Below are 23,786 nucleotides of genomic sequence, written 5' to 3' on the forward strand. Positions count from 1 at the left end.
AACCTTTTCATTAGTCTTCCTTTTAAAAAGTTATGAATTCTGGGGGATTTTGAGGAATGTTTCAAGTCTTTTAACACATCCAACCTCTGTAACAAAATCACTTCCACAAAAGCAAATAAGAGTCTTCCAACACAATGCTCAAGAAACTCAAACAAATTGAAGAAGAAAGTTTATACCTCTTTTCTTCATTTTTCAGATCATAATTCGGTGTTTACACCGATACAAAGGGAAATTAATATATTCTGGTAATTTTGCTCATGGATCCGACTTTCAAACATCTGCATTTTGAGATGTTCGAAATTTTTTACTGTAATCCATCATGGATTCGCTTCATGTCCATCGTCCTCATCTTCAACATCACCTTCACCGGCACCTTCTCCCGAAATCATGACTGCAAGACACAAAAACAGAGATTGGTACAATGGACCTTGGATAATTTTGATTTCTACCTACAAATGACTAACAGATATGTTTTGGGGATGCAACTACTGGCAGTACTTATAGACTTAATCAGACCACGCAGCAGCGCGCATGCGGAAAACATGCAGTGCACACATGGGAAGAGCGTTACCTACACCCACCTACCCATTTAGTAGCATGTTCAGTGGGCTGGCTTGGATTGGGGTTTGGGTACCGGCGTGGAAACCCATGTCTAAGGTTGGGTTACAGAATCCCACTTATTTGGAATATAAATCCAAGATTCAAATCCGATTCATGCTACACTTAACTCCAGCAAACAACAAACAGGATTCATGCCCTAATCCGGCTCACCAAACAAGGCCTTTAAAAATTCAAGCAACACAAATCTGGACTCATCTATCTTCCTAACATGAACGAGATGCACTTTGTACCTGTGCTTTGCATACATGTAGAGAACATCCAACATACGAATAGGTTTGGCTTCACTACATTCCCCATTGAAAGATGGAGTGACCAAATCCAACACCGTCTAACACAACTACAACAAAAAACTCTTTTACTCGTAAAGAAAAAAATCTCTACAGGCAGGCGACGACATATTTACATATTAAGAGGAGGTTTTTTTTTGGGAAGAAGACAATCTGAGACTTAAAAAATGACTTCCAATGATATATGTGTTATTGCTTGAACATAAAGATGCATTGTCAGCTTATATGAATAATTGGTATGACAAAGAAGCAATCATCTATTAGCTCCAACCAAAATAAACATTGAATCATATCATTCAACCGTACCAATCATAGAAAATATGAAAATTGGGCAAAAAATTGAAGACACCAAAAATGAAATGCTAAACATTCTATTTATATTTATACCTGTATATAATTATAAATTATAAAAAAAAAAACCTTTTCTAGTTGCACTAAGCGCATATTTCACCAACGACCTTTTAACTTTTATGTCTATACCATAACAGTGACGGAAGAATTTAGACATCTATAAAATACTTCGCAGAGTGCTGCTATTTACACCACATTTATTGACCCCGTTGCTGACCAACCTTCTAACAGAGGGTGGCCAAACATGTTTGTGGGCCGACCTCTATTAGAAGGGTGGTCAGTTACGGAGTCGATAAACGCAGTACAAATGGCATTATTGTATTTTGTAAGATATGGTAAAGGATGAAATAGTAAGACAACCATTAGATGATTTTCCAAGTACTAAGCAATAATTAAAACCTTAACAGAGGAAGAAAACTGGCTTACCATATCTATAGATTCTATACAATTCACAATCTACTAACTTGGGAAGAAAATAACTGCATACAATAAAAGACAGTCAGGAAAGTAATACCTCTACAAATTATGCGATTCCAGATGGCAAGCAAACTTTATGATGCCAAAATTGCTTCAACCATTAACTGTGAATATCGAAAAGTTTACGTGTCAGTTTATCTTGTGTGAGACAAACCAAGAATTTGCTGGCAGAAGTTTGGCAGAGTAACCTCTAAAAATGAAAAATTAAGAATGCAGGAACCTGTAGAGCCAAATTAAGAATGCAAAACAGTAGCAGTCAGGGGAAGTACAGTAGTGAAAGCAGGACTCTCAGTAAGAGATGCCACAAATTCTCATCAGAGAATCTAAAAAAAATGTGAACTGGGAATGAACCAGAAATTTTTTGAAGACGCTAAGGTTGTAGGTCTTAACCTTCACAGGACACGGATGCATGAGGAAGTTTTAAAAAATCTTTTGGTCAATACAACAAAACACTTGCCCACTCATTCAGATATCCAAGAGGCTGGTAAAGAAAAGAAAACAAACTTATAAACGGTCTGAATTTGGGTTTCAAAGTTCAAACCTGCAGTTTGGTGTTCCGACCAGCAAGCTGTTAATCACAACCAAAGCACCACTACCAATGTCAGCCCCTTACGGTCAACCCCACCCACCCACCCAAAACATATACACACATTTGGAAGTGCTTTTAAAATAACTGGAAACACTTTTGGTGAAAGTGCTTTTGGGTTCCAAAAGCACTTGGAGTGCAATTGGAAGAAACACCAGTTATGTGCTTCTTGCATTCCAAAAGCAATTTCATCAAAAGCGCTTTTAGTAAACTCAAACGATATATAATTTTTTCCAAAAGTACTCTTCATAAAAATATAAATCCATAAGAGACCAATTTTCCACAAAATAAACAAAGCTAAGTATCTTGCAAGTCTCAAGATAACTACCAGCTGTTTCACCATGAACTGGTCTTGGTAGAGAGAACTTTCAACGAAAATAAAACATAGTCCACCCATGAACACAGCTTCCAGTCTTAAAATGAGTGCATACAAACAGCTTAGCAAAGCCCCAGTTCACTATTAGTTGGGCTCAAGCAAGCGTACTGTATATCACCTCTAGCTCGTATCCAAGGCCTCATCCTCCGCTTAACAGAGGCAATTATTTATTGTCTACATCTTAAGTCCTAACATATGGAGTCTTCTCCATTCAATTCAGACCTCTTCATCATAAGAAAGCATACAAGCTCCTCAAAGCAGAATATTTATGGTAATTTTTTCTTCACAATGCCCTCCAAAATCCCCTCATTCTCGAGAGAGACAATTTTTTTCTCACTTTCAACTGGACCAGGAAGCTGGATCGAGACAGAGAAGTGACCTGGTGGGCACAGATTTTGTGTCTTCATCTTAAAGACATGGAAATCCCTGCATACGATTTTCCCTCCTGTCGTAGTTACTCCTTGTACTAATACTTTCCCATCAGGATCAACATTACAACTAAATTCTGCATTGGCAAAGACAAGAGATGTGGTTCATTAAGCATGATAATAAGTATCAAGACATGTTGAGACAAATAGATAACCCAGCTTCATGATAAACAGATAACCCAGTTATTCAAAGTCTAATAGGAACACATTATAGAAACATACAAAAATGTCAACATGCTTGACTAATGTTTTTGTTGTGTGTATGTTGTGCCCTACTAACCTGAATAGCTTAGGGCATTCTTAAGGTGACCTCACAACACCATATGGTGGTGAACTGATTTCAAACACCATGCCTCACTCGACCTCTACTCTATCACCAATCAATCACTTTAATCCAGTAAGGTGATAAGAACACTTACTTCTTTCACACTGTTGCTAAAGATAATCATAGAAGACACAAGGAAAATAAAGCTAGAAGATGGGTCGAAGGCTAAGATGCAATTGGAGATGCTTGGTGTCAAAATGTTATGCGGTATAAAAATGGAGAATCTTACTCTTTTTCACTAAATAAAATCTGGGAGATATGCCCTGCTTAGTTACACATGCATGACTAATGTTGAACAAATTAACTTTTGACTGATAATCACGCCTTTGTCAAAGATGTATATACTTAGCCTAATATGCTACAAGCATTCAAGCAATCAACCATTATTATATGAGATAAAGAATGCTAAGTCAACGAACAAGGGTCTCCATTCATAGTGCATCCAATTAACAAAAAGGAATAATAAGTTATAAGAACGTATAACAATAACAATCAAGTATTTAACAAACTGACGCAAGGTGATCATACTCACTATCTTCCTTCAAAGCCCCTGGTATAGAGACACGGAATAAGTATGAGTCTTCGTTCTCGCCAATATCAACTGATCCTACTGTTGGTCCCCCTTGTGCCAATGCAGCAGCAGCTCCAGTCAAAATAATCGTTGACTCATTGGTTTCCAAAATCTTATTCTTCTCTTCTATTGTTGACTGAGTTGGTAGAACTATCATAACTTGCTGCATCTGTTCTTCTGCATCAAAGTCTGTAGTTTCTGATAAATCCATTGTAGGCGGAATATAAGGCTCACTTCTGAGAGGTGTTGGATGTAATAATATGGGTTGTGTAGGATCAAACTTTGGTTGTTGAGGATCTGATTGATCTGGTTCATTAGTCTTACTTGTTCCCGCAAACCTACAAGAATACCTCAAAGTTTATCACAGCAGGCAAATAGGGTGCAATAAAGTCTATTAGACAAGTTGCATTTTCAGGCATTAAGCACCTCCATAATAAAATAATAGATATTAGTCACATACAGACATATACAAGAGAAGTACATATATTTCTACTCACTTTCCAAAGGAATGTGATAAATGATTATTTTCTAATTGCAGCTTTCAAAAAGTGAGTTTTATATTTAACTATTATATATTATCAGGTGTAATCACAAAAAGCACTCGAACCAGGGTAAGCCACTGGCATTTAGGGTCCTGAGAATGAAATGTGGTCCTCATATTACATTGGCATAAAAAATAAAAAAATAAAAAATAATAAAAAATCTTTTATCACCAAGTTATAAGGTGCAAACAATATTGTTTAGTTGCAAGCATTCAGACTTAAAAAAATTTATAAAAAAATACACATAATTTGGTGAGTTCATGATTTTTTTTTTCATTCAACCACAATAGGTGGGAATGCAAAAAAAATCATCGGGATATTGGAAGCTACACACTTCAAAATATAGCAACACCATAAACATGAAATACCCTAAAATCCATGACAAAAACCCCCCAATCATTTCCCATGTTCAAGAGGCGGCACTTACAGCACCCATCATCCAAAAAAGAAAGACAGATACAAGAAACAAAAGTCTCATCCTATATACCCAATTCTCTTGAAAGAATTAACTAACATAAAATAAAAACATTCTCTTTAAAATACAGTTGACTGAGACATAGAATCTATCATCAATAAAATAAAATTTAAAAAAAAAAACAACTAAAAAAACAAACAGAAGAGAAACATCAGTCAAAGAAATGGGCAGAAATCAAAGCACAATAAGAATAGGGAAGATCAAGAGTAAATCGAAGAAAGAACAAACCTAAACGGCATTTTGGCAAAAACAAAGGGAGAACCAGAGCAAACTAGAAGGAGAGGAAGAAATTTAGGCAATTAGGTTTTCCGGTTTCTCTTAAACAAACAAGGGCATATGAAGATTGGGCTGGATCTTTTAGTACAACACTTAAAAAACATCCTTCCAAAGTACATATGTAACTTGGATCTAATTTTGGGCCCTATTTAAAGTATCATACTTTGCCCGGTGGCCTTACTGGGCTCGTGCTGACTCAAACCGACAGACATAACGCAATTTTTCTTGGACTATTCCTACACTTGGAAAAGAAATTCAACGCATACACTTAGATATTATATGTATAAGTAATCAGCACTCTTTTACACTTAAGTTCAAACCATACTTTAGTGAAGTAAGACGCATAAAGAACACATTATCATTAAATCCTGAGGATATGTATCTGTGTATATGTATATACATCATGTACCACCATTGCCTAAAGAAGCAAACACAGATACCCTTGCTAAACTTAGTATTGTCTTCCCGTGGTTTGTTCCTTTCTTCATTTTCTAAAATTCTTGTTATATTTTGTTATCCCTTTTTTGTGTTTTTCCTATTACAAGTTCTTTGTGGGATATTTTTTTCCCAAAATACTTGTTTTCTCAGTATCACAACTAGCATGATTCATCCCTTTTTCTCCCTTATGTTTAACTTTACCGGGGATCTAACCTTGCTGAATGTTTTATGATTCACTCGACATAACCTAATTGGAAATGTCCAAATATCATAGGGTACACAAATCAATTGGAACGCAAATGATAATAAATAGGCTAATCTATTTGTTCAATTCTCCTAATTTCCTAAATGACACAAATCTATTGGAAAGCTTCGTTTCCATATCAATCATACTCATTCTACAATAAACACTTCAGAAAAATATAAAGAACTAATCAAACTTCTGTGACCCCATTTGCGCAAAATGGTTTTTTCTTTCCGAAAATAGGAACATTTTGAAATAGCGCGGGAAATGCATATTGCATACAGGGTGCCACTTCGTATTGCATGACACGTTGAACATTTTTAGGAAGAAACACGTTTCCTTAACTGATGACCATGACCTAAAACCAATATCTCATATATTTCATTTTCAGTTTCAGAAACATGATCTCCCATTAAAATCACATTTGAACTGCGACGACCCCTAGCATTCCTCAAAAACATGCTGTTCTAGCCTAATACACATGCTTATCGAAGGAACAGTTTCAGAAATCTACCCACCAAACAACTCCTTACTCCTCATCATCAATTTAATCCACAAAACTCCCAAAGTATTTATCTTTTCTTATTCCTTTTCAATAAAGTCACACTCATAACAACTAATTTCCTGAAAGAAAAAAATTCCTTTACACATACAGAAACTGGAACAATTCCAAACACAGACCGTTATCGATTTCAAGTACATAAAAGCATTTTATGCAAAGACTACAAGAAATTCATCACCAACATGCAAATATATAACAAGCAATTCTGTAGATACACACACACAGACATATAGATACACTTATATACATATGTGCATATGTGTGCGTGAAAAATCATACATGCAATTGCCGATCTGAGCCCCCAAAAAATGTATAAAATTAACTGAAAATTGCTGTGCAAAAATTCGACTTTATATGTGTAAAATTGATATGTCCAGAGATATAAATACATAAACTTTATGTATCTGTGAAAGGAGATGTGTGTTAGTATACCAAGACGGCGGTGGGGAAGCCATTGGAGAGAGGTAGGAGATTTGCACGGCGTCGCAACGGGGAGGTTCTTCGGGTCTCTGCCGCTTCCTGCGCTTAAGCTGAGAGAGAGGTGCTACTCGGACTAAAGAAAATGAGGTGCTTTATATAGGCTAGGGTAATCGGGTGCAAAGAGGTGCACCGTAAACAAAAAACTGTTGTTTTTTAGGGGGGTACGTGTAAATTGTAGACATCGTAATATTATATTAAATGATATTTTTTTTAGTAACAATCATGTTACCACCATAAATATTTCCAAGTGTATTTATAGGACGACACAAAGTCAACAAGGCTTCCCGCTTTGTGAGGATCAGAATAACAAACGTCTATTTTACGCAGCTTAAATTCTTGATTACAAAGAGTAACTTTTTCGTTGCAGCAAGGCTGTTTCCAAGTGTTTTGATTAATTTATGATATTTTGACTTGCATTTAAGTGTGCTTCGTAACAATAAGCTTTCTTAATACCGTACAAATCATTCGTCGAGTTTGTATCGAGTTAGTATCACTCATGCGTTGAAAAAAAAACTCTCATTAATATCTTTGTTGTTATCAATAAAGTCTAAACCAAACATTTTATCTGAATTCACATTTCGATGCAAATTATCCATTAAAGCTTTTTGAAGACTTACATAGTGGTTTTTAGCCCATTTTTTATTTTTACAAATCAACAAATCAAAAGAGATTGCCGGCTGCAGGACTCAAAGGCCTTGATTCAACGTAGAGAACAATCCTTACGAACTCAACTAACCTTCGCTAAAAGGGTTAGTTACTTCTTTGTCGTTGAATAATTGTACAAATTTATTGGTTTAGTGGTACATATATATGTTTTCACAAACCATGGATATCATTGAATGCTTCTTACTCATCTACTCTTCTTATTACAACCTTACAGTTGAAAATGTTTCACTCGCATAAATTTTTGTGAACCTTAACACTGTTGCGTGATGATCATTACCCGAGTTATAATATGAGTAAAATCAAATACCACGTGACTCGAATGCTAGTCCGAGTTATAATACGAGTGAGGTGTTTCGAATAGACATAAAAAATTACACCTTATTGCTTTGGGGTGTGTGGATCCTCATTGCTTTGGATTGTGATATCCACACACCTCATTTTACTTCTCACACACCTTTTTAATTTTCGACCGTCGGATCGGATGAATTGAAGAAGATCAATGGACATAATTATCAAGGGGTGTGTGAGAAGTAAAATGGGGTGTGTGGATAGCACACCCACACACCCCTATTGCTTTTCTTGAATTGCTATTGCCGCCTACTATCCCTACCTGAACATAAAACACCATTTATTTACAGCACGGGATATTTAAAATGTCTTCTTTACAAGAAAAACTTCCATGTCACAGGTTTCATACCTCCTCCGTTTCTCTCTCTCTGCAGAGAAAAGGAGGGGGTATGAAACTGATATAGCTAAGTTTTCCTCCTCAACTGGAGGTTTCCCAAAGTGATTTTAATCAAAACCATGTGGAGTACCTCTATCTGAACTGCAACTGAATCAATTGAAACATATTTTTCGCAAAAGGGGATTCAAATTTATGAACAAAAGGGTAAATTCAACTGCCCAAGTACGCAAAAATAGTCAACAAATGAAACCAGAAGTTCCATTACACCCTTCAGGATCTTATCACATCACAAGAAATGTATGATAAATGATAAAGGACGACTTCGAGCCAACAAGGCACCCCCCTTTGCAAGGGTCGGAGGAGGGGGGATGTCAACAAATACTAGCTAAATCGTTGAAAACAGCATATATGCTAGTCATGTTCTTTCTTTTTTTACTGTAAAAGGGTAGAGAAAAATCAGTTCACAACTGCATCATCGTCAACAATATTGTTTTACAGCGAAGAATCTACGAGACAGATACCAGATGTTAAGCATAAAGGTAAGAAATTGCATTATAATTACAAAACCTCCCAGAGTTTGAACACATTAAGATCACCACTTTGCTTTTTTCTCAGCTTTCAGTCACAAGCCTGGAGAACAAAAACGAAGGAACTTACAGGTTTCCGCTTCCATGTTGTGCCCACTAATGATCTGATGGCGACTGCTGCTGGTCTGGAGCCTGCTGCCACATTGGCTGAGTCATGTAGGGGTTAGACTGCTGAGCATACATAGACGGATCCATCATAGGCTTACCCATCATCATTCCAGGAGCCCCCACCTGAGGTGCGTGCTGAGGTGGCATATAGCAGTATGGAAGTGCATCGGCAGGCCCCCCAACAGAAACTGTACCCCTCGGAATTGACCCAAGGACTTCATCTTTCAGATCCTCCCTTGGGACAATGTCTACCAAGAAATCAAAGATATCAGTCCTTGTGATTGCAGCTGCAATGTCATTCTTCTGGAGTGTCCTCCGCTTGTTCTCTTCCGTGTGATTCCAAGACCTCAATGTCAATTCCAATATGAACATTTCACATGCCCTGGCAAATATCACAGGTGCCTCGGCTGATATCATTCTCACATCCTCATCGGCCTTCATAATCTTCTTGATCCTTGCCAAGGGAAGGCTATGGTTCTTGAAATCAGTGACCTTGTCGATTTCTTGATACTGGTTTGCCCAGAAAGTTTGCAGCTGCTGCTGAAGTTGTTGCTGCTGCTGCTGGTGGATATGCTGATAAGCAAGCTGGTGCTGCGCAAGCTGAGCTCCAGGTGATTGGCTAGCGGATTGCATAGCTCCCACTGTTGCGGAAACTGACCCCGGATTTGGGCTCCCAACCATTTGATTATGCTGATAAGGGTTAGAACCGTAAGTCAACTGAGCTCCACTACCTACCATCCCCATAGATTGGGGTTGGTTATGCCCTTGCGGATCCATCCTGGTTGAATTCTGCAACTCGGCCCTGATTGAAACAAAGAACGGAAAAGGTGTCTGCTTTAGAAACCTAATAGTTACTATATGCATTCCTAAAATACCAAGGGATCTCCTTTTCACACACAATGAATGGTTAATTCCGACCGATCCATCTTGTGCTACGTTGCAGATAAATCTAAACAGTTTGTTCTCTCGTTTTTCGTTTTTCCTCTTTAGACAACCAAATATTAAGAATACTAAAACAACAACAAAGCTTTATCCCATTAAATAGGATCGGCTGTATGAATCATAGAATATCATTGCACTCGGTTAAGCAGGCATAGCCCTCCTGCAGAAAAACTTATCAATTCACTGAATGAAGGGTCTCTAAATGCTATCTTACAACTAAACATCTACAGAAAATCAACGAGATTCGCATCCCGCCACCTGGTTGCCACTCGAAATAGTACCCACCTCACAAAAGACAATTTTTGATAATTTGATTCTCTACTCTGCAGAAATCATTCTACCACCACCAGCTTAATTAAAATTATGTTTTAGAGAAAAAAGAATTAGAAAAACTAAGAAAATGTGAATAAAATTCCATGAAAACTATAATTCGAGGTCGAAACGCTTGAGATACGATCATGCAATTAAGCCAAAAACAGTTTCCACCAACAAAAATCATGCAAAACAGGATCAAACCCGACAACAAAATCCAAAATTCGATCTCTGACAGATACCAAAAACAACCGAAAATTCAAAACTCACATCCGAAAAACAAAAATGTTGCATGGGAAAAGAGCAAAGATCGCCCATTTGGCAATCTAAGATCAAACCCACCACCCACACGCTTACACACATAAACGCAGAAATATAAAAAAAAAACCCAGAAAACCGTGTGTGGGCGTGGGCGTGGGCGTGTGCGCGTTTCTCTGGTACCTTTTATCAAACAGGTGGTGGGCGCTGCTACTACGCAGGATTCGAGATTACCGAGTACCTGGAAAAAAAAAAAATCTTCAGAAAAAAAGCGACTCGGAAACATCCATCTGGGCAATGAGAAGAAAGTCCGAATTTTTTATATATTTTTTTCCGTTTTGGGAAATTAATCGTACGAAGAAAGATCCAGGATTTCTGGGAGGTTCTTGGGTTTGCAACCACATTGGATTATAGTTTTTTTATAGTTTTTTTTTTCGTAAAGATTAATGATGTTTTTAGAAGACAAACCTAAAAAAGGAAGAACAAAAGCTGCGAGGGAGTGTTGGATTCTGACTTAGATTTGTCAGAAAACATTGAACTTTTATGGGAGTTTGGTTTTCTGTTTGACGGTTTTGCCCTTGGTGGAAGTTGGCATTTTACTATTAGGGGTAAATGGTCTTATGGTTCCGAGTTTTCCGATGATACGTGGCGATGTTCGTTCTACTTATTTGGAATTCTGAAATCAAATCATTCGTAACTAAAATGGATGTGACCTCATTATAATTTTAATTATTGATTAACACATATTAAATTTATAATAATAAAATTAAGAAAAGTGAAGTTTATAAATATGTGTCAGTTAATGATTGAGGTCACACATATGCCCATTTTGGATGCAGAAGATTTGATCTCTTGAAATTCTTATCTGGTCTCTGTGTCAAAAGTTGATGGACCGGGAGAGTCAAACCACTCATTTTAAATTATGGAGTCTTAACGAAACACTTCTGGTACTGTTCACTTTTAACGTTAAGGACATTTTTACTCTAAAAAGTCACTCCTGATATTATTCACATACAACACATTTTTGTCATTTTGATAAAACTCAAAGTTTTCAAACTATTTTCATTAGTTTTCTTTTTAAATTATGCAATCCTCATTAGTCCATTTCACTACCCTACCCCACAAAACCAAGGATCCGAATCTTTCTTTCTCTCTTTTCAAATGCTCGGATCTCCGAATTCTTGGTCACTGAATACAAAGATCCAGAGAGAATCTCAGCTCACTTATTTAGAATTGTGATTGTCACCAGATCTATAGATTCTTAATTTTACTCTTAATTTATTTTTAGGGATAGGAAATAATTAAATTGGAATGTTATCTTAACAATCTGGAAAGAAGGGAAAGAATTTGGATTAGTCTTGAGTATTATATTAGTTGTCATTTTGATTTTTTTTCCTAAAAATTAAATTGGAATGTTATCTTAACAATCTGGAAAGAAGGGAAAGAATTTGGATTAGTCTTGAGTATTATATTAGTTGTCATTTTGATTTTTTTTCGTACAAGAATTTGCGTACGTTAAACTAAATTTCTACAAGAATTTGCATAAGTTAAACTTAAATTTCTAATCTCTCTTACTACTTGAATAATTGTTTGAGTTCTCCGAGTTTTTACTTTCCAGTGTTTCTAAACACTGGAATAAAAGTCTTCCATTCTCGTTTGTCGAGGACGAGCATGTAGAATTTCGTTATCAACCCATTTTGCAAACCGAAGAATCACTTATGGCCTGTTTGGTACTATACTTGAATCTAATTTTTTTAACTCAAATTTTTTTTTTCAAGTTTTAGGCCTTAAAAACTTGTTTGGTATGACTATTTTAAAAAACTGAGTTCAAGACTAACTCAAAAATATAGTTTATTCTTTAAAAACATAAAAAATGAGTTTTTAGAGTTTTTAGAGTTTTTAAAGTTTTTAAACTTAAACTCACTCATTTCTTTTTTCTCCTTCCTCCCCTCTCACTCTAAATCTATCTCTCTATTTTCTTCTTTCTTTCTCTTTTTTTTTTTACCTTTTTCGTCTCTCCTCCAATCCAATCAAGTTTAAGTCATAAGATTTAAAATTTTTAAATCGCAAACCAATCAAGTTTTTGAGTTTTAAAGAAAATTGTTTTCAGGAAATGTTCTTAAGAAATGTTTTGAGAAATGATAAAAAATTTCAAATAGGATACCAAATAGGCTCTTAAAAATTCAATCTTTTTTGACCATTAATGTGAATCTTATTGCTATCATTCAATTTATTTAATTACAACTCTGATGGGTTAATTGGGGTGGAATCTTGGTGAACCATATTCGACTCCTCTACAAACGGCTATGGGCGATAAATGAAGTTTGTTATCGTGGGACGAGCTGTAAACTTAAACATTAGTTGGTCATCTCAATAGCTTTGCGAGTTTTGATTTACTCGTTGCACAAGTTGTGGAGCTGGTTCATGTGACCGAATCTTATTTTATTTTCTTTAGTGTACACCAACTTTAAAGTTGCTAATTAGCAACTTATGTTTGATATAACAAAAACTAACATAATTTAATTGAGTTTGACATCCCAAACAAGTGAGGAATGTTGGTTTGAAACTAGCTATTTTTCGAAAATGTATTTCAATTTTTATTCATGGCCTTGCAAAAGCATGCTTTACAACTTTTATATTTGATGGGTTTTCTTTTCTTTTTTCTAAGATAACAACTGTAATTTGCTTTTATTTTTCGTAACACATGGAGGATAAAAAGAAAAAGTAGTTGTAGTACAAAAAAGAAAAAGAAAAGGAAAAAAAAAGTACTTTATATCTTTCAGTTTGACTATAGAATGGGCCCCTGAACTTACACCTTAGTTTATATTTGATCCATGAACTAAATTTCCGTTAATTTACATCATAGAATTTTGTCAATGTGGAGAATTAGTCCCTCCATCCTAACTCTGTAAATTAACGGAAATTCAGTTTAGAAACTAAATCTAAACAAAGACGAAAGTTCAGGAACCAACACTAGAGTTTACTCTTATATCTTTTATGGGAAATTTCCTTTTAGAGTCTCGAGGTTCCTATGTTTATTTTATAAAGTACAATTCTATGAAACTAGTACAATATATATCAACATTGGTTTTTCATAAACCAAAAATCCCAAATAATGTGATTAGCAAGTGTTGGACATTAATAATTTAATTATTAAGTATTAAGGGTAAACCAAACCCAATTAGCATAAGTTTAAGTTCCCTAAAACTTGAATTTATGGTGATTGTGACCATGACCTTCATTTGAAGGACCACTTCAGATTCACATGATCAGATCGAACCCACCACATGTATGGAGTCATGGACCACTTCACTTTTGATTGAAACTTCGCTTTGAAATCCTACTTCATTACCTTCCTAGTAAGGATTTTGCTAGATTCAGTTGTCAGACGCGTGTGATTGTTGATGTCCGTAGATACATTGTGAGATCTACTTAAATATAGTGTCATCGATCAATCATGTGTCTGACACGGTTGTTGGTTGTGAATGAATTATAAGGGATGAGATCATCTTTGGATCTCTACCCTAAAACTGACGGATCCAGAAATCTGAACCATTTAATTTAAACTATGCGGCCCCTTTTAGCACATCACACTGACCCACCTCACACACAAACCCGCTCCCTTTTCTCTCTCACTCATGACTCAAATTTTAGGATTTGTCTGCTCTAGAGGCATAGATCCGTAGATGATCTCATTCTGAATTATAAGACACACTTAGGTGTACAAGACTAAAGTGAACACACTGTTTTTTAGTTTTTTTTTTTTTTTTTTTTTTTTTGGGCGGGGGCGGTGTTGGCCAAAGCCATTGCAAAGCCTTTGGCGTTGTTTTCCATCTATGCATCTATTTCTTTGTACATTTCACTCTTGCAGTAAAAGCCTAGTTTTTCAATAAGACGATTATATAAACTACTCTAATCTATAAAGAAAAGGACGAGGACTTGAACTCTGGTTAAAAATGGGCTAGCATTCGAACTCGGGCATTTCACTCTGCAGTAAAAGTTATAGTTCAAGCTATCAGGTGTTTAGATGATTCATGAACATGATTCTGAATTCCAAAGGTCAAAAAGTAATAAGGGCATATATGGAAGATCAAAAGCTAGAAAATTAAGTATTAAAACATGAAAAGGCATGTGGAAAGTAAATATGGGAAAGTGAATAACGCAACCCTTCTAGTAGTCCAAAGAATTTCATCTATCTGCCTATCCGGTGTGAAAACAATAAAAATACCTATAAACTGCATGACACTTACATCCGGGGAGTAAAAACTTGAAAGAGGGTGGATGATTCTTCCAATATGCAATGTCCTTATTGATCCATCAATTATTTCTTAAATTGTCAGTGAATGATGCTTGTATAATATGCACAATCGATCCAGGTTAGAGCTGGCATGATTAAGCTTGAGATACGTTGTAGCTCTATACCGTCCCTGGCTTCTTAGATTTTCCGATGGCAGATCCAACCTAAATGAACTTGGAATCACCCTGAAAACTTGGCGAGCGATTACCAAACTAACTGCCATAAAAATAACATAGAGACCAACTAGGCAAATGCATAAGTTAATTTACATATTTCGCCTTGACTATAGAATCTGTCCCTGAACTTACACCTTAATTTAGATTTGATTTATGAACTAAATTTCCGTTAATTTACATCATTGAATTTTTGTCAATGTGGAGAATTAGTCTCTCCATCCTAACTTTATAAATTAACGGAAATTTAGTTTAGAAACTAAATCTAAACAAAGATGAAAGTTCAGGAACCAATACTAGAGTTTACTATTATATCTTTTATGGAAAATTTCCTTTTAGAGTCACGAAGTTCTTACTTTTTCTTATAAAGTAAAATTCTATGAAACTAGTCAACATGTATCGACATTGGTTTTTCATAAACCAAAAATCCTTTGGTCCCAAATAATGTGATTAGCAAGTGTTGGACATTAATAATTTAATTATTAAGACCTATTAAGGGTAAATCAAACCCAATTAGCATAAGTTTATGTTCCCTAAAACTTGAATGTATGTTGATTGTGACCTTGACCTTCATCTGAAGGACCACTTCAGATTCACATGATCAGATCGAACCCACCACATGTATGGAGTCATGGACCACTTCACTTTGAAATCCTACGTCATTACCATCCTAGTAAAAATTTTGCTAGGTTCAGCTGTCGAACGCGTGTGATTGTCGATGTCCGTAGATACATTGTGAGATATACTTAAATATAGTGTCATCGATCAATCATGTGTCTGACACGGTTGTTGGTTGTGAATGAATTATAAGGGATGAGATCATCTTTTGATCTCTGCCCTAGAGCTGACAGATCCAGAAATCTGAACCATTTAATTTAAACTATGCGGCCCCTTTTAGCCTATCACACTGACCCACCTCACACACAAACCCACTCCCTTTTCTCTCTCACTCATGACTCAGATTTTAGGATTTGTGTACTCTAGCGGCAAGGTTCTAAAAAACGCTAGGCGTTAGTTGGGCGGCAGGCTAGCGCCTAGGCGGCTAGACGGGAGCTAGGCGGGCGCCTAGGCGGATTTAGATAAATTTCTTGTATATCTTGTAAATAAGTGCATATTGACACTTACAAAAAATTATACTTGTATGAAATCCATGGATAAGATAATAAAAAAAATGATAAAATGCAAAAAGAGTATTCAACAAGTCCAAAATTTAAAAACACATTAAGCATATATGCCTATTGACCCTAAAAAACTACCAAGCCTACGTGGCACGCAAGTCAAGTAACTAATAAGCTAACTACGTCATTCGGTTGTGTGTAGGCGTGCCAACTCGTCGGCCGAGGAGTAAATTTGTTGATGTTGTGTTGGGTGCACTGCTGATTTTTTGATCTTGCGACTGTGGCCGAGGAAGGAACACGCCTCGGCCTTCGGGCAGTGTTGTTTATCCAAACTGAAGGTGCTTCACGGTCGGCTGATTCTACGGCAACAGTCCAAACTGAAGATGTGTTGGCGAAAAAGGAAAATAAAAATCTCAAGGTTATTGAGAGGTTTCGCGTAGAGCGAGGGTTTGCGCATGGCAGTTTGTGTGTTGAGTTGGAGAATCTTCTTCCATTGCCACTGCCTCTATATTTATAGGGACATATGCGCGTTGGTTGATAAGCCAATATAGGCTTCTACCATGTACTAGAACTCTTCCACTAATCGCGTCAGATAAGCCTTATATTCCCAAGACTCTGAACTTAGTAAAAAATACAACCAAATTCAACCCGTGCTCAGCCTTATCACATCGAGTCCCAAAATAAACTGCACGCCTGGAGATGAACATCTAAACAACCACCAATTATATATATACATACTTCCTCACCATTAAGAAAAACTTTTTTTTTCCTTATCCTTCACAGGCCTCCAAAGAACCGTGCCCTCACATCAATGTTTTCCCTCTTTATTTCCACCATTTGTAAAATCCTTTCCCATACGTATATGCATGCGCTGACTTAATGAATTGCAAATGAACTACAATTCTTCCACCAATATGTATCTGTGAAGAGAAGGACAAAGATAGGGCCAGGATTAAAACCACACTATATCTTTTAATAATAGCAAAATTATCTTCACCTTTCATCCGACGGTGTAAAGCTATGCTCACTCAACAGCCTTGATTGCATGGGCCGACGGTGTAAATTTGGGTCCAAACAATGCCATATAACCATAGTGAGGAGTATTGTAGGATGACAAATGTACAACAAGTTCACAATTTTCAACCACTTAGACTTAGATAGGATTTTTTATTTTATTTTTTAATTTCATGAAAAAAAAAACCACCTAGCCCCGCCTAGCCCCGCCTACCCTGCCTAGGCGGCCGCCTAGAGCCAATCTAATTTTTCCAACCGATTTGCAAGAAAACGCCTCGGCTCACCACCGCCTAGGCCGTTTTTTAAAACAATGTCTAGAGGCATAGATTCGTAGATGATCTCATTCTGAATTATAAGACACACTTAGGTGTACAAGACTAAAGTGAACACACTGTTTTTTAGTTTTTTTTTTTTTTTTTGCGGTTGGCCAAAGCCTTTGGCATTGTTTTCCATCTATGCATCTATTTCTTTGTACATTTCACTCTGCAGTAAAAACCCATTTTTTCAATAAGACGATTATATAAACCACTCTAATCTATAAAGAAAAGGATGAGGACTTGAACTCTAGTTAAAAATGAGCTGGCATTCGAACTCAAGGCATTTCACTTTGCAGTAAAAGTTATAGTTCAAGCTATCAGGTGTTTAGATGATTCATGAACATGATTATGAATTCCAAAGGTCAAAAAGCAGCAAGGGCATATATGGAAGATCAAACACTAGAAGATTAAGTATTAAAACATGAAAAGGTGTGTGGAAAGTAAATATGGGTAAGTGAATAACGCAACCCTTCTAGTAGTCCAAAGAATTTCATCTATCTGCCTATCCGGTGTGAAAACAATAAAAATACCTATAAGCTGCATGACACCTACATCCGGGGAGTAAAAACTTGAAAGAGGGTGGATGATTCTTCCAATATGCAATGTCCTTCTTGATCCATCAATTATTTCTTAAATTGTCAATGAATGATGCTTGTATGATATGCACAATCCATCCAGGTTAGAGCTGGCATGATCAAGCTTGAGATACGTTGTAGCTCTATACCGTCCCTGGTTTCTTGGATTTTCCGATGGCAGATCCAACCTAAATGAACTTGGAATCACCCTGAAAACTTGGCGAGCGATTACCAAACTAACTGCCATAAAAATAACATAGAGACCAACTAGGCAACTGCATAAGTTAAACCTAAATTTCTACAAGAATTTGCATAAGTTAAAGTTAAATTTCTTCTCTCTCTTAGGGCTAGTTTGGTATTGCTGTGCTTTGAAAAAAAATTGTTTCTGCTGTGCTGTAAGAATAAACTCATTTTTCCTGCTTCACGTTTTTAGTTTTTTTTTCTTCACCCAAAACTGTGAAACTAAGTTGTTTTCAAGTGTTTACCAAATATTTTTTTGAGCTCAGCTTTTTTTATATTCACTTTTTATAAAAGTACATCAGTACCAAACCAGTACTTACTACTTGAATAATTTTGTTTGAGTTCTCCGAGTTTTTACTTTCCAGTATTTCTAAACACTAGAACAAAAGTCTTCCATTCTCGTGTGTCGGGGACCAGCATGTAGAATTTCGTTATCAACCCATTTTGCAAACCGAAGAATCACTTAAAAATTCCATCTTTTTTCACCATTAATGTGAATCTTATTACTATCATTCAATTTATTTATTACAACCCTGTTGGGGTTAATTGGAGTGGAATCTTGGTGAACCAGATTCAACTCCTGCTGACTCCAAACGGCTATGGGCGCTAAATGGAGTTTGTTGTTGTGGGACGAGCTGCAAACTTAGACATTAGTTGGTCGTTTCATTAAATTTGCAAGTTTTGATTTACTCATTGCACAAGTTGTGGATCCGAATCTTATTTTCTTTTCTTTAGTGTACACCAACTTCAAAGTTGCTGATTAACAATTTATGCTTGATATAACAAAAATTAGCGTAATTTAATTGAGTTTGACGTCCCATACAAGTGAGGAATGTTGGTTTGAAACTAGCTATTCTTCGAAAATGTATTTCAATTTTTATTCATGGCCTTGCAAAAACATGCTTTACAACTTTTATATTTGATGGGTTTTCTTTTCTTTTTTCTAAGATAACAAGTGTATTTTGCTTTTATATTTCGTAACACATGGAGGATAAAAAGAAAAAGTAGTTGTAGTACCAAAAAGAAAAAGAAAAGAAAAAAAGTACTTTATATCTTTCAGCTTGACTATAGAATCTGTCTCTGAACTTACACCTTAATTTAGATTTGATTCATGAACTAAATTTCTGTTAATTTACATCATTGAATTTTTGTCAATGTGGAGAATTAGTCCCTCCATCCTAACTCTGTAAATTAACGGAAATTTAGTTTAAAAACTAAATCTAAACAAAGATGAAAGTTCGGGAACCAATGCTAGAGTTTGCTATTATATCTTTTATGGAAAATTTCCTTTTAGAGTCACGAAGTTCCTACTCTTTTTATAAAGTAAAATTCTATGAAACTAGTCAACATGTATCGACATTGGTTTTTCATAAACCAAAAATCCTTTGGTCCCTAATAATATCATTAGCAAGCGTTGGACATTAATAATTTAAGGTAAATCAAACCCAATTAGCATAAGTTTTTGTTCCCTAAAACTTGAATGTATGTTGATTGTGACCTTGACCTTCATCTGAAGGACCACTGCAGATTCAGATGACGAGATCGAACCCACCACATGTATGGAGTCATGGACCACTTCACTTTTGATTGAAACTTCGCTTTGAAATCCAACTACCATCCTAGTAAGGATTTTGCTAGGTTCAGCTGCCGGACGCGTGTGAATGTTGATGTCTGTATATACATTGTGAGATCTACTTAAATATAATGTTATCGATCAATCATGTGTCCGATATGGTTTTTGGTTGTGAATGAATTATAAGGGATGAAATCATCTTTCGATCTCTGCCCCACAACAGAAGGATCCAGAAATCTAAACCATTTAATTTAAACTTTGCGGCCCCTATTAGCCCATCACATTGACCCACCTTACACACAAAACCACGCCCTTTACTCTCTCACTCATGACTCAAATTTTAGGATCTGTCTGCTCTAGAGGCATAGATGCGTAGATGATCTCATTTTGAATTATAAGACACACTTTGGTGTACAATAAGTTCAGTCTCCTCATACTAATATGAACACACTGTTTTTTAGGTTGATTTTTTTGGGGGTTGGGCAAAGCCATTGCAAAGCCTTTGGCATTGTTTTCCATCTATGCATCTATTTCTTTGTACATTTCACTCTGCAGTTAAAGCCTATTTTGTCAATAAAGCGATTATATAAACTACTCTAATCTATGAAGAAGAGGACGAGGACTTGAACTCTGGTAAAAATGGGCTGGCATTCGAACTCGAGGCATTTCACTCTGCAGTAAAAGTTATAGTTCAAGCTATCAAGTGTTGAGATGATTCATGAACATGATTCTGAATTCCAAAGGTCAAAAAGCAGCAAGGGCATATATGGAAGATCAAACGCTAGAAGATTAAAGTATTAAAACATGAAAAGGGAGTGTGGGAAGTAAATATGGGTGAGTGAATAGCACAACCCTTCTAGTAGTCCAAAGAATTTCATCTATCTGCCTATCCGGTGTGAAAACAATAAAAATACCTAGAAGCTGCATATCACTTACATCCGGGGAGTAAAAACTTGAAAGAGGGTGGATGATTCTTCCAATATGCAATGTCCTTCTTGATCCGTCAATTCTTTCTTAAATTGTCAATGAATGATGCTTGTATAATGTGCACAATCCATCCGGGTTAGAGCTGGCATGATCAAGCTTGAGATACGTTGTAGCTCTATACCATCCCTGGTTTGGATTTTCCGATGGCAGATCCAACCTAAATGAACTTGGAATCACCCTGAAAACTTGGCGATTACCAAACTAACTGCCATAAAAATAACATAGAGACCAACTAGGCAGAAACCCCAGAACCTAGGCACCCGGAATGTAATCACCAATAGAGACCCCATCAGGCTCAGAAGCAAGAAAACAAATGCAATCACTATACCCACGTGGAACTGAAGCTCGTACACCTCGGGATAAACATTGTATGTCTGTATAACCAAAGCTGTTCCAAGTCCAACAAGCATGTTAAACTTTGGCCCAGCAAAACACCCAGCCATGGCCATTGCAGGGTGGCCTGCCTTGGCAACGGTGACATCAGCAACAAGATCCCCCACCGAATTCCCCCATGCAAGAACTGTGAGCCCCAGAAGTGCAGGTGGCAACTCCAGAAGTGTTCCAAGAGCAGCAAGGCAGTTCAGCAATTCTCCGGCAGTAGTGGATATCCAAAAGACGCTCATTACAAATGCTATAAGCAATACGGGTAGTTGCTCAGTTTTGGGGGGCTCTTTTTCCACTGCATAATGAAGAAGTGCAAGAGAGGAGGTTGCCAAGAGGATTACAAACCATAGAGGCAAATGGGTGTCGGAAAGGAGAAAAACAACAGGATGATGGAATGGTATGAACGAATTGCAAGCATATAGAAGTGCTAGAGGGCAAAGAGCAATATTGGCTGATGAGTAGAATCTGCTCCATTCAGAAGGTGCAGCTTGAGGAATTGTGAGCTTCAGAAGAATTGAGACTGGAAGCTCCCATGCTTTTGAGATCTGCATACAAAATGAAGAGAGTTAACAAATGTCTGAAATGAGCTAATAAAATTGTATAGGTGAAAAATGAGCTCAATCAGTATATAAAGTTCCACACTTTCTCCCGGTTCATGCTTCTAAAATTTATATCACACAACAATCAGGTATCTCCAGTTAAGGTTATCCTTGCTCATAGATTGAAGTTTCCTAATTCTGTGCATTGTAATTGATATATAAGCGAATTCCAACTCTCGAAGATCTCCACTTCTGGCTAATGTCATCCATTTCATATGCCCAAAGTTTTTCATCTCAAGGACTTTAGGCACGAAAACTTTCACCTACATTCAGCTACCGAAATTATTTGGTCCAATGTGCTTTAGGAACAAAACCATCAGAACATATAAACCAAAGTGCTGAGCTACTTAGCAAGCTGTATAGATTGATACTACAACCAAAATTCCTCTATTAGGTAGCTCTTCTCAGAGCAGTACAACCAACCAACAACGGAAATTCTGATCGAATTCTCGAAAACATGTAACAAACCATTGACACTAATTCTAAACTCTGATACAGATACAATCATACAATTGCATACAATGCACAATCCACCTAAACTTTTGCAGAACAAACACAAAAAAAAAAGAACACAAGTTCATCTGAAACATACCATTCCAAGAGCTCTCCGAAACCTGAAACTCCGCTTAACATGCCCGATTCCGGCATCCGGGACAACCAAACCCCTCTGCATTTCACAATCTCCGACCAATCCCACCTCAACCCTGCTCTTCTTTCCTCCTCCGCCCAACCCCAAATCCATCCAAAACACCAACCCAACAAAAAGCAAGTAAAACCCAACAAACGCAACCGCCTGCCACAGATAAATCTCGGCGCTGAGATACACATAGAACAAGAACAGCGCCGCCGTCAGATAAAACAGCACGTCCCTCACAAACGGCACCGGATTGAGCGAAAAGGGCGCGGCGTAAATCGCCACAAACCCCACAACGAACGCCGACACGAACGTGCCGGCGGACAGAATTGCGACGAACCCAGTTCGGTACTGGCCCGTCCGGACCGCCGCAACCGACGCGAAGACGTCGGGGGCGCCGTTGCCGAGTGCGAGGAGGGTGACGGCGGCCATGCTGGGTGTCAAATCGAGGGAAGAGACGAGCTTTGTGGTGACGAGAGAGAAGTGATCCTGGATGAGAGAGAGGGAGGAGAGAGACAGTAATGGGTTTTGGCGGAAGAGGCAGAAGTGGAGGTAGAGGTAGTTGAAGAGGCCATTGGAGTGGCCGGTGGAGGAGCAGGGTGGAGTTTTTGCTGCGGTGGTGATGAGGGACCTGTGGAGGGTTACGGGAGCTAGGGAGGGCTAGTTTGGGGCATCGGGAGTTGGGGTAGTGAGGAGGAAGAAGAGAAAGGAGGAGAGGAGTGAGACAGAGAGAGAGAGAGAATGCAGGTTTTGAAAGAGGAGGAGAGAGAGATGGCCATGCCATTTAGCAAGCTGAAAGCTCCAATCTTTGCGTCAAGTTTTTGGTGAGAGTGTGAGAGAGTCAGAATTTTTGAATTTTTGGATCCAACTGATTGAGTGGTTACCTGCCTCTACAATGTGTATTTGAACTCTGTTCAATCCATTTAACTCCAAAAAGATAACTCTTCCGTTGCAAGAAACCCTTGAACTGTTTTTTCAAAAATACTTTCATTTGCTTTCAATCATTTTTAAAGCAAACGAGTCTATTGTTCAAAAATGTAATTATGCAATTTAGAAGTAGGATTTTAAGAGAATTTTGGATATTTAATCCTTTATGACTTGTATTACTTGTGAAACAAGTGAAGCCCACTTGATAAGGTATAAGTCCACCAAAAAGCATAAGTAAAAGAGTAATGCTACACTTATCACCTATTTGTATCTTCATTTGTATCATATCTCTAATAGAGATAGGGTCCACCAACGCATGTGAGCCTCATTTTTATTAGATACATGATACAA

The 23,786-nt window shown here is 37.1% G+C and overlaps 3 protein-coding genes across 6 annotated transcripts; all 3 read right to left on the reverse strand.

Moving 5' to 3' along the window:
• Window positions 1-87: 87 nt before the first annotated feature.
• Window positions 88-7,927, reverse strand: LOC103450956 (alpha-crystallin domain-containing protein 22.3-like). 4 transcript variants are annotated; one of them, XM_070809935.1, is made up of 6 exons: window positions 6,992-7,927; window positions 3,984-4,360; window positions 2,651-3,203; window positions 2,278-2,304; window positions 1,774-1,840; window positions 88-391 (listed from the first exon to the last, which is right to left on the reverse strand). In XM_070809935.1, the coding sequence occupies exons 1-3, from the start codon at window positions 7,012-7,014 to the stop codon at window positions 2,965-2,967; spliced, it is 639 nt and encodes a 212-aa protein (XP_070666036.1). In that variant the 5' UTR covers window positions 7,015-7,927; the 3' UTR covers window positions 88-391; window positions 1,774-1,840; window positions 2,278-2,304; window positions 2,651-2,964. The 4 variants fall into 4 exon arrangements, with proteins under 4 accessions (XP_070666036.1, XP_008388587.1, XP_070666034.1 ...); XM_008390365.4 differs by lacking the exon at window positions 2,278-2,304; XM_070809933.1 differs by having other exon boundaries at window positions 2,278-3,203.
• Window positions 7,928-8,799: 872 nt separating this feature from the next.
• On the reverse strand, window positions 8,800-11,257 carry LOC103450955 (nuclear transcription factor Y subunit C-3-like). Its single transcript, XM_017336042.3, has 3 exons — window positions 11,066-11,257; window positions 10,781-10,838; window positions 8,800-9,887 (listed from the first exon to the last, which is right to left on the reverse strand). Exon 3 carries the CDS (start codon window positions 9,860-9,862, stop codon window positions 9,074-9,076), a length of 789 nt encoding a protein of 262 aa, XP_017191531.3. The 5' UTR covers window positions 9,863-9,887; window positions 10,781-10,838; window positions 11,066-11,257; the 3' UTR covers window positions 8,800-9,073.
• A 9,362-nt stretch (window positions 11,258-20,619) lies between these two features.
• Window positions 20,620-23,402, reverse strand: LOC103451334 (cation/calcium exchanger 5-like). The gene is made up of 2 exons (XM_029090027.2): window positions 22,467-23,402; window positions 20,620-21,820 (listed from the first exon to the last, which is right to left on the reverse strand). The coding sequence occupies exons 1-2, from the start codon at window positions 22,938-22,940 to the stop codon at window positions 21,065-21,067; spliced, it is 1,230 nt and encodes a 409-aa protein (XP_028945860.1). The 5' UTR covers window positions 22,941-23,402; the 3' UTR covers window positions 20,620-21,064.
• Between the last annotated feature and the right edge of the window lie 384 nt (window positions 23,403-23,786).

The sequence above is a fragment of the Malus domestica genome, chromosome 12 (genome assembly GCF_042453785.1).
Source record: "Malus domestica chromosome 12, GDT2T_hap1".
Lineage (NCBI taxonomy): Eukaryota > Viridiplantae > Streptophyta > Magnoliopsida > Rosales > Rosaceae > Malus > Malus domestica.